The sequence below is a fragment of the Grammomys surdaster genome, unplaced genomic scaffold (genome assembly GCF_004785775.1).
Source record: "Grammomys surdaster isolate TR1022 unplaced genomic scaffold, NIH_TR_1.0 137, whole genome shotgun sequence".
Taxonomy (NCBI): Eukaryota; Metazoa; Chordata; class Mammalia; order Rodentia; family Muridae; genus Grammomys; species Grammomys surdaster.
In genome coordinates, this window is record NW_021604595.1 from 5,293,111 (window position 1) to 5,305,167 (window position 12,057).

Here is a 12,057-nt window from a genome sequence, read left to right on the forward strand (position 1 = left end):
GCCAGTGATACAACAAAGAATATACTCCTTCCAGATAGGGACGGGCACTGTCTGCAGGTAAAATGTTACTGTTTGGCTTCCTCCCATTATCTGGACAGTATATCTGCAAATGTTTTTTAGACTACCCAGACTGATTTCCAATCTAATCCTCTATCCTGTCAGCCACTTCTGTTAAATCAAGGTAAAACAGCAAATAAATATGCTAAGATGGCTACCTCTCAGGCAGTCACTGGGATCCATCTTACACCCATTATCTCTAGTTTAACCCCACCAACTGTGACTACAGAAGCCAGAATACTCAACTTTATACATCAACAAACAAGCTGAAAGGATCATAAGTCAACAACAATCCAGGGACGGCTTTATTCCAGAGGCCCAAACTAATTTAGTTCCCTATGGCCTCAATCATGTTTCTGAAGCACTCACTGTCAGGGCCATCTTAATTCACCCAAAACCTAGAGACCAGTCCAAATCCCAACTTACTCCTTTTAACCTTTGGCCCTCCAAATAACCAGCCCTGATCCACCCACCACCCACACCTTGACAGAGATTTCTGCAGAATTCCTCCCCAGCCCCAGAACCTTCCAGCAAAGGTTTCTGATATCTGACAAGAGCCAGCTTAGATATGCCTTCCCCTTATAGCCTAAGACAGAGTTCTCAACCTGATTATATAAGGCACAGCCCTACTGACACAATCTTTTACCACATCATATTTTACCCAGGAGTTTTACAATGCCTAATCTGTTTTCTACAAGTCTACTATAGTAAATTCAATAAAGGTTGGCAGAATTAGCCAGCAATGGAGTGACAGAAAATTATGGAGGATTCCCAAAGACAAGGGAAATACGGAAGTCAGTCCCCAAAGAAGATAACTTGGCTTCACAATGGCTATATTAGAATATGTACTTGGAATTGTCCTCCATACACCTTCACTGGGCAGAGCTGGGAGGCTGCACTGTGACAGCTATGGTCCTAAGAATGAACTGTGTGCTGTGTATGGTTCATAAGTCTCCTTCAGGAATCCCCCATGGTTTGCAGTACCCCAGAAACAGAAAATGTAAATAAGAGAACCATTTAACCCACCATTGAGCTCTTTTAAATCTCTTAATAATTATAGTCAGAACAAAGAGAAGAAGGCAGAACTCATTAAGAATAACGAGATTGGTGACAGGAAATGCAGCAATGACACTGAGTTGCTACTCACAATACAGACAGAGGCTCTCTTCCCCATGCACACCCTTGGAGGATACTAATTATGCCTCTGGCAGAAAACATGTGCACCCTTCACAGGGTGAAAGATAAATGCACGGCAGGCAAACATCTCAGGTCCAGCTACAGTTGTTCATTCCACTCTACTTTCTTAAGAAGTTCTCAGCTATGGCATTAAGTATAGGAGAGGAATAAGTCTTGCTAGTTTGGCTGACAGTCTCTCAGCGTCTTGAGAACATTTTAAATTTCTAAAGCTTTTAAATTGAAATGACTAGATAATATTCACATTAACTACAGAATCCCAAAATTGATAAGATCTCCAGAAACAAGGATCTGGTTTACACCTAAGGGAGTTTTCAAGACAGCTTATCATCTTTGGCTCTCAAAAATGTCTGAAGAACTAACTCTACCCATTGCCTTTCCCATGGCACAATCAATTAAGTATCTTCAATATCCCAAACTATTAAGGGAAATATCTGAAACCTATATAAACAACTCACGACTTTGGGCAAAAATATGCCTTCCATGTCTTTATTGCAGACTTTCCAATTTTAAAAATGAGCTCACGATGTTGGGAGCTCCATGCTTCCTGCTCCCCGGACTAGTCTGCTCTTCAGCACCCTCAGCGGGCAGCTCACACTGCCTGTATCTCCACTTGCAGAAAACCCAGTAACCTCTCTTTCTAGTCTCTAAGAAGAGCTGAGCACAAACCTGCACATTTAATAAGAAAAGAACAGTTTCTGTCATCAAAGGGGGAGACAGACACACAGACAAACAGGAAAGGAAAGCAAGAAAGCAGGACTAAAAACAATAAAAGGTTTCCAAACTAAAAATGTTAAGACTGCCTAAAATGTTACAGATCTCAAAGCTGATCATAACAAAACTTACAATGTGAATCATAACTAGACAAATTCCATGACTACCACAAAATTGAACACATTACTGTTTAAGAAATCTTAGACAATGGGCACACAGGTTTGCTTAGTGAAAAATTCACAGTGAGAAATGGAAAGAGCTATTTTGCATAGTCATCAAGAACAAGAAATAAGGATCAGAAACACTTTCATGGTCCATTAAAGTTACAACTTTTTGTAACTTAAAATTCAAATAAAATTATTATTAATGGAGCACATTATAAAAATCATCTACAAAACCCATACACACATCAGAATTCAGTTTTCCATTTCGTTTTTTTAATACTGCTTCCTTCCACCAAGGATCCAAAACAGGCAAAGTACAACATGCACCCTTCTAGAGTGTGTACTCTTTAGACTTAAATGGGCTCTAAACCAAGACTTTGAAAACTAAGGTGACACTCAAGTTTTAATAGCTCAGATCTAAAATCTGTATGAAAAATAAGTAGGAAAGGAGTCTAGTAAGAATACAGAGGGAGCCCAGGATAAGACAAAGCAGAACTGGTTTGTTGCCTGGCTCTTTGAGTGGAGAAATACATTCACTGGTCCACATATCACTTAAAACTTTCCAGCAAAGGTATAAGAAGATGGGTCTCTTTTGTCTCAAATGTGTGCTTGGTAATTTTATCCAGATTAACTTTATTGTGTAACCCTGATCAACCATCGAGAAGAGAAGAAAGAGAATTTTTCAAACAATGCAAGTATAGAACCACACGGCACATACAAACACACAGGTTCTACTATGCTTATTGTCACTGAGACAGTCCTTAAAAAAATTACAACATTCTTCAAGACTCGCATAACTAAACCTCATGACCTCAAAGCAAATTTATGTTTTCTTAACACCAAAGTAACTTTCCTAGCTCATTAAGGTACCACATACATATAATACCAGAACTCAGGGGAGGTGGGGAAGAGATTTCTGAGACTTGGAGGCAGGTATGGAGGCAGGTCATCCTGGAACATAGTAAGACTCTCTTTCAAAAAGAGTGGCCAGGTGGTAGTGGCACATGCCTTTACTCTTAGCACAGGGAGGCCTCTGAGTTTCAGGTCAGCCAGGGCTACGTGGAGAAAACCTGTCTTGAAAAATCAAACAGACAAACAAAGTGGGCTATGAGGAATGTCTCCACATTTAGGAACTCCGGCTACTCTTGCAGACAACTTGGGTTCAAGTACTAGCACCCAACACAGTGGCTTATAACTATGTGTAACTCTAGTCTCTGGGGATACAATACCTTCTTCTGACTGCATACATGTGATGCACAGGCATGTGTACAAGCAAAACACCCAAACATCAAAGTAAAATAAAGTCTATGTGGCATACACATGAAAAACAAGTACTTAAATAAGTAAAAACACTGCAGAAGCAGGAGCAGTGCCACATGTCTGTTTTTGTTTTTTTGTTTTTTTTTTTTTGGGGGGGGGGTGTTTGTTTCCTTCCAGACGGGGTTTCTCTGTGTAGCCCGGGCTGTCCTGGAACTCACTCTGTAGACCAGGCTGGCCTTGAACTCAGAAATCCGCCTGCCTCTGCCTCCCAAGTGCTGGGATTAAAGACGTGCGCCACCACTGCCCGGCACCACAGGTCTTTATATAACACTCAGAAGGTGGAAGCAGGCAGATCTCTATGAATTTGAATCCATATACAGAGTCTAGCATGCCCTACATAGTGTTTTTAAAAAAGAAACAAAAAGCCAAGAAAAACCTGCCCACAAATCAAACAGTGAACTGGGATGTGAGAACAACACATTGGTACCATCTGTACTTCATTCAAGCTTACCTCGAAGGCAGAGAAAGGTAAGAAAGTCTTCTGTCTTAGGCTTCCTTTTAGAGAGGTCCGAAATTTGAGTAGCTGGCGGGGGTAGCAAAGGCTCCACTATCTTCACTGGAGTTGTGCTGGGACTATTCGGCTGAGATTGAGCAAACTTCCTTTGTGCTTGCAGCCTGGGCCTGCAACAATTAAAGAAATGTAAAACTACATTAATAAGAGACTGGAGGATAGATACAGGACCTCATGCAGCAACAGAACAATGATACGGGAGGAACAAACAATCTTTCACGAAAACTCTTACTAATTAAGGCTCTGTATCTCTCTCATAAACAACTGCCTGCATTATGGTGCAATAAATACGCCTACGGGGCTATTGTTTTCTACAGAGGTATAAAGTATGTGTGTGGTACAAATGTGTGTAGAAAATGAAGAATCAGTGGGGAAGTGGGAAGATCAGTTCAATGCTAGCCTGGACTCTACAATGTCTCAAAAAAAAAAAAAAAAAAAAAAAACAACAAGAAAAATGTTTCAATGCATAGGCTCAGTGACTCTCAGGCCACACAGTAACAGCATCTAGGTTTCCACTTACTATTTCACAATTTCCTTCCCTTGTTGTGTGCTGAAACCTATTTCACAGTTATCTGTCTTCTACCTCTAAGGAACTAGTGATTCCCTTCTAACATCCTAAATTCAGTCATAGGCTGGGAAATGTAGATCACCTGCCGAGTTAACTAACTTACAGAGCAGTAGGGACCAGAGAGATGACACAGTGAGACAAATGTGCTTATTGCCAAATCTAATCCCCAGAACTCAGAAAACGGTCTTCTGATTTATACATACACACACACTAAATATGTTCTTTTAAAAAAAATAAAATTATGAAATTAAAAACAAAAAAGCAGGTATTCTCATCAGAATGAGAACAAGCTTAGCTTATGTTTTTCTTTCTTTAAATTAGCAGTCTACATCTACTAGATGAACACTAAAGAAATAAATCTTAGAGCATCTCCAGCAGGCAGTGTCATTATACAGAGCACTAAGTCTACAGAGTCCCCTGTCAGCATCAGACACTGTGAGGCATTGTTAATTGTATGTACCAGTTGTGTCCCAGAAAAGCACAAGGAGGGTTTTCCTTGCAATAGTGCTAAGGAGCAATGCTATGCAAACAGTGTGCTCAAAGCAGTAACATTTAAACTAACAATCTAGTATGCACATTGGTGCAGCTTTACATCTGAAAATCTTAACTTCATAAACCTTCCAAGTTCCCCTTATTAGTAAGAAATGTCTCCTTAAAACCAAGTTGCCTATAATTTTTATTATAACTTCTCTTCTCCTTCCCTAATCAATTACCCATCTCAAACACTCTGAACATCTTATTGCTAAATACTGACTAGATTACAAGGAAACAATGTGACTTGGAGAGCTAACTGGACAAACTACAGTTCTTAAGGCTAAAGCAGGGCTCACAAGGAAGCTCAAGCTCAGGTGTAGAGTCAAGTGTGCCTACAGTCCTACTTTGTGAAGACAAATCACTGGTGCAAGCTGGACGTTGGCCTAACTTCAGATTCAGTCAAAGACCTATCTCGAAAGAAGGAGAAAGCCAGAGGATGACAGAGCAGGATACCTGGTGTCCTCCTCTGGCCTCCAAACAGGCCCAATGTCATTAGCACCTAAATGCACATACAAACACAGACTCATGGACACTAAATTAACTAAACTAAAGCTTGGAAAGCTTCTGCCAAAACTGTGGCAATTTTACATTAACACAGTATTACTACAAAGGGTTACCTTAACTGTTCTAGAAAAAGGGAAATTCGTCAATACCAGTATCTCTGTCATAGAAAAAAAGTGCTTCTTTGCAACCAACTAATTGTCTTGTAACGGGGGGGGGGGGGGAGAAGAGGAGATACTGTCATAAGAGACACTTAAGAGTGGTAACACAGACATGTGCCCCTTAAACTAATTTGGGGCTGTGTTTAATTTTTACATTTTATTTTTATTTTTTCTGTCCTCTTCAAATGGGTATTTATACCTTTTTATTATTTTTTTAAGTACAAAATTCAAATGACATGGCCAAAGTGCTTTAAGTTACTGATGGCTCTTTCTTCATGTTTGTACTTGGCAGAAGCCACATATTAGGGACCACTAAATTCAAGAAACCATCTTATTCAAAAAGCACATTGTTATGTCCCCAGAAGTAGCACAACCAAATAGAGCTGCCCTGCTTTTCCAACTAACATTTCACCTTTCTAAGAAATGTGGAGTCAAATTCTGAAAAGAGATGATTGCCAGCTTTTTGTTTGTGATTCTATTCTTACTACATATACACACTAAAGAGATCTGATTCCCAGAGAATCCTATGAGAGTATATAGAAATGCTGCCTGCATCTGAATAAAGCTTCCTGCTTTAAAAATACTAAGTCCACAACAAGAAGAAACTATTACAGTCATAATGAAAACCAAGTAAACGCAAAGCAGATGGCAGAAAGGGTCACCCAAGTCACAGTCTCAACCCCCACCACTATAACATTCATGAGGACTCTCTCACAAACCCTGTGAAAACCAAGGTATTGTCTAAATAAAATAAGGCACCAAAATAAATTGCCTGTAGAAGAAGAGAAGCCAAGCTCTGATCCCCATCTGTGAAAACTTTGAGAGCATTTGTGAGAATCAGGAACTGAGTGAGACTTGTCCTCAGGCAACACTTTCCAGGACTACAGTGGCCTTTGTTCTATGGGCCCCACACAGAAAGAGTTTCTAGGGACATGGTGGAGCCAAAGCCTTGAAGTATAGTCGCAAGAGAGTGGACGACTGGTGAGGAACTGCAGAATGTTGTCTTGTAACAAAAGGGGGGGGGGGGGGGGAATCTGAGAACCCAGGGCTGGTGGGAAGAGAAGACAGGTGTCCTCCTTCTAGAGGAGGCTGCCCAGCATGCATACATGGGCGATGGGACTCCACTGAAATCAACCCCTCCAATATAAAAGTGCCTGGCATTTTCCTAGAGAAGCATCACCTCTGACTTCATTATCAGTGCAAAAATGCTTTACAACAAAATACTTTCGGCTTAAGAGTACTTCACAGTCATACAACGGCAGGGCTTCTGAAATTAAGGAGAAGCCATAGGAACAGCCCACAGAAACCAAACACTGGGCTGAAGATAGAGCTCAGTGGTAGAATGCTTGCCGAACAAGGGTAAGGCCAAAGGAACACTCCCCAGGAGGACATAGTATTAAATGAAACAAAATGAGAGCAGGGTCTCCAGTGCTTCTGGCCTTCTTGGCACAGGCGAGGAAAGCCCTAAAACCAATTACAGAAGTAGAAAAGCTAATTTTTCAATAAGATGCCCTCATTCTGTATCTCATAAGCCAATATAAAGGGACAAAAATCTCATGAATGTAAGCCAGTAGGAGAAATGAATAAACATAACTTATCTGTGACTTAGAAATATGAAGACAACAATACGTCGCTGGAGGAGGAGCTGGAGAGATGGCTCAGTGGTTAAGAGCACTGACTGCTCTTCCAAAGGTCCTGAGTTCAATTCCCAACAACCATATGGTGGCACAATCATCTGCAATGGGGTCTGATGCCCTCTTGTGGTGTGTCTGAAGACAGCAATGGAGTACTCATACATAAAAGAAATCATTTTTAAAAAGAAATTAAAAAAAAAAACTAGGAGGAAGAGAGGTTGTTTTAAATATCTTCTTCCCCATATTTCATCATAAACAAATAAAATCCTCACTGGCATATAAATGTCCATCAATGTGTATATGTATGAATTAGAAGACAGTAAACAGCTCCCAAAAGCAGAAATCCAGGCTAGTATTTCTATCTGCTATTTGCGGAAAAGGCTCAAAGTTAGCAACATGGATACACACACAATCCACCAGGTGGTATAGAAAGATAAAGAAAAAAGGAATGAAGCCAGATAAGCTAAGTTTAGATAATATTCCAAGGCTGTTTTTGTTTTGTTTGTTTAGGTTTTTTTTAATGGAGAAGTGAGACGCATGCTAACTTTTAATAGAAATTGCCTGGTTTGTAGCAAGTCACCTCAGCATTTCAACCACCCTCAAAAGCAGCAGTTCATCACCATGGCCAACCCATCAACCCCTTCTACCATCATACTTAGCACTCTTGCAGCCTCACCTTTATGGCTTACTGAAAGACAAACCTGCATAAGACTTCCATAATGTCTTCAAGAATCAGGAGAATGCCACGCTGCTGCCATAGGTCCACAACACTTCACTGATTTCTTTAGAAAGTTAAGCACTTGGAAGTAGGCAAGAATAACAACTCTAGCAGAAAGACGACTGGGATGGGCAAGACCAGTCAAAACAATGTAAGGAGGCTATGTAAGGATTGCTACACAAGCATGAGGTCTGAGCCAGCATATCCATGTAAATAGTTGGACTGAGAACTACGACACCAACCTGTGATCCCAGTGCTCCAGAATGCAGAGACATATGAATCTTAGGGGCTGACTGTCTAATTCAATCAGTGAGATCTAAGTTCTATGAGACACCGTTGCAAAAGGTAAATCAAAGAATGGCACCTAAATTTGGCCTTTAGACTCCATATATTTGAGCACACATTCAAGTACCCACATGAGTACTTACAGCCAATACATACCACAAATTCTTTAAAAAAAAAAAAAAAACCCTGAGGATATAAAAAGACTATCAATATGTATACAGAAACAAATATCTCATACATAAAGTTCTTGGGTGAGCCCAAAGGGTCCATATAGATTCCGTACCTCCTTCTCTATCCTTTCCCCTTTCTAAAAGATGGAAATGAAAGTTTCCTGGGCAGTTTTCCATAAGAAGCCCTGCCCTAGGTTTCTTCAGTCATCTACAGTACATAATGACCACCTTACTCCTATGAGTAGGTGTCTATTTCTAGGGCAATTCTTACTATAGCATAATAGCAAATCCTAGGTTGACTGAATTTCACTGCTGACAAAAATTTCTAATAGTCTCCAAACCAAAAGCAGTGTGTACATACAACAAGGGAAAGGAAACCATGCATACCTAGTACCTTCTTAGATAGATGTGCATATCAAAACATTTTATTAATTTAATTCTCCAATATTAAACTTGTAAGCTAGTAAATCCAATTATTTACATGACATCCCAATTCTAATCAAAGGCATAAGGAAGATAGGAGGGGAAGGTCTGCTTCTGGCAGATGCAGAATGACCAGTAGGGCTCCACTCTTTGTGGCAGTGTGGGAGCTGGCCCTGATACTTTGCCAAGTTGCTGAAAGGCCTATTCAAATAGGAAAATAAAAATTCTGTGTTTCCATCCCCAAATAATTACCCACTCTATTCTACCCCTAGCCATACACACACACACTAGAAACCTGGCAACTGCTCAAAGAAACAAGAGTGTGCTCATGTGTGTGCACTAGGTTTGTGGGCAGGAGGTACCATCCACCGGGGCAAGCTGCCCACCAAATTCAAATGCAAGTGCAGTGGCAGGCAAAACACACAGGATAGCTATAAATGCACTGCATGATAAAGACAATATAAACACATCCTCAAGTGAACTCAGAAGCCAGCAAATATTAGCTCGCCCAGAGTGTGTAACAAGAACACCGGTTACAGATGATATTCCTATAAGCACAATCCCATCTCCTGCTTCCACGGCTAAATCTGCATAACACTATAACACAATGACAGAGGGTTTGTCACTTGACTCCTGAGAGGGTTTTGCTACACAGAAGTCTTTTGCTGTCTTGATGTCTAGCTATACTGATTCATAGACTTTTAGGGGGGCGGGTGTGCTCTACCTATGAACAGATTAAATAGTTATGAAAAACACAGGATATTAAATATTTGCAGCCCTTAATTTAATTACATAAGAGTTATTTAGAGTGAAAGCCAGATTTGCATTGAGGAGCTTTCTGGGCAATCCCCTCCCAAAAAGTTTAGCTAGGAACAGCAGGCACCAGGAAAAGCCACAGCTTGGGCTTTGTCTCAACTATGTTCATTGTTATCAATGTGAGCCTTGGTTTTCTCCAAGTACTAAGTCAGGAGCTGAAACAGGATTGTGAGCTTCATAGTAGCCTGTGTGTCACAGACCCTGTCTCAACGCACATTAATAAACAAATCAAGGTAAAGGTGGACAGATTAGATTCTGTTTCTAAGCTTGACCTCTGAATAAAACAAGGGGTGCTTAGGCAGATGATCCTCTGTAAAAGTAATCCCTGTGGGGATTCCTCACCTAACAAGTTCTAGCTGAGAAAGACCAATCCGCGCCCAGTGGGAAAATATTGGCTCAAGCTAAAGGTATTTTCCTAACTGTGCCAGGGGACAGGTTTAAAATAAATAAATAAATAACAAAAAATAAACAAACAGACAAAAAAAAAAAAAAAAAAACAGGGAGACATTGTTTAAAAATAGAGATAGCATACCAATCCAAAAAACTGAGGAGTCAGAAAACAATCCAATTTTTAAGAAGGAAATCAAAAATCCTTAGACTTTTTAAATAACAGTGATAATATCAACTCTGGTTAATACTGATTCCTGCAAATAAGAAATGACACACACACACACACACACACACACACACACACCACCCAGCCTCCTCACGAACACAACTCTAACCATTTTTATAAATACACAAAACAAGAAGGAAGAATCTTTAATTGTTCTTAGAAAAAAGAGAAAAGAATGTCCAAAGTTAGAAGCTAAATATATTAAAAGCTAGGACAGCTTCAAAATAAACATTTGCTGGCATACAAATTCTCATGCTAGGTGACAAGGGATGGAGAAAGTAATAAATTTTATATCAAATCAAGAAATTAAAAACAAACAAACAAATGAAAAAGCAAAAGAAAACAAGCCTTCCTGGAATCTCAAGTCACCATCAAGAAAAGCAGTTGACATTGAGATTGGTGGAAGCAGTTAGGTCCAAAGGAGAAAGTACTATTATTAGCTGACAGTTAAAAGTGGCCAACCAAGCCCTTTATCAGCCACAAATGCTACATGTCCTAGGCGTCAGTTTCTGTGTCCCACCCAGGCAAAGCTATGTCCCACCAATCAAAAGTGCAGAACCTCCTCATCAGGGATCAGATTTAGAAGCATCAAAGAAGCAAGAAAACAAAGAGAAAGGGGAGTAAATAAGAATTTAGAGTCAAAAAGAACAACAAATAGAAAAAAATCCAGTCTAAACAGGATCTGGCTAAAGAAATTCTTACTATACTACAGTAGGTACAAGATTGTTAGCAAATTATCAGAAGTACACTGTTTTAAAAGCTTAGCTGCGCCAGTTAAAATGTTCATTTGCCTTTCCACACTCACACTTGGAGGTGAGATTGCCAATGTAGTCTTAAAAATATCATTTCAAGGCTGGGGGAAAAAAACTAGCAAGTTTTTCAATTTTAGGTTACTCAAAACCCAACTGAAAGCTGCCAAAAATCTCCTGGCAGCCATCTCCTGGCAAAGAGAAAATCTGGGAAGGAGAGGAAATGAATGACCTTGTGGGTCGAGAATGTTGGGGGTTGGGGGGGGACACCATATGAAGAATCTATAATCTACCACATGATTCAGTTCATTCACTCTTTTTTGTCAATAGACTTATAAAAGCCTGAATGAAAAATCAATCATACAAAAATGTCCCTCACAAATACTCAAGAGGCAATGGTGTAATAGGTGAGATTCTAAAGTCTAGTAAGGGCTGGGATAGAGAATCAATGGTTTAAAAAAAAAAATGCAGGAAGCTTTGACACCCAACTGCATCCTGCCAGAATTTCATTTAATGCCTCCAGAGAAAAGTACTAAGGAGATGCTATTCACAACACTTGCCCACAGCACGAAGAGCAGGCCAACATTTCTTTCAACATCTTCCTCTCATTTCACTTTAAATGAAATCTGCTATATTTATGCAAAGGAACAGAAAACACACCCCAGACATTTTTATTACCTACTAAAAATGAAGTGTGGTGGTCACAAAGGTGCAGATGGCAATCAACTTCTCTAAAAAAGAATTCTGAGTTATAACAAACATGCCCTGCCACTATTCAATTTTCAGAATGTTCGTTAACATTGGGTATAATAAAATAGCCTAAAAACTGCAGAAAGCAGGACCGTGAACATAAAAATATCTTCTAATCCTGCCAATTTCATTACAACTCAAATCAACTAGTACTGAAAATGTAGAGAATATC

The 12,057-nt window shown here is 39.8% G+C and overlaps 1 protein-coding gene across 4 annotated transcripts in view; it reads right to left on the bottom strand.

Moving 5' to 3' along the window:
* The window catches only part of Jarid2 (jumonji and AT-rich interaction domain containing 2), a 182,580-nt gene that overhangs the window by 41,652 nt on the left and 128,871 nt on the right, over window positions 1-12,057 (bottom strand). For all 4 annotated transcript variants that reach the window (XM_028763204.1, XM_028763201.1, XM_028763203.1 and 1 more), the window contains one exon: window positions 3,901-4,070. In XM_028763204.1, coding sequence (XP_028619037.1) covers window positions 3,901-4,070 — 170 coding nt within the window. The remainder of the gene's footprint in view (window positions 1-3,900; window positions 4,071-12,057) is intronic.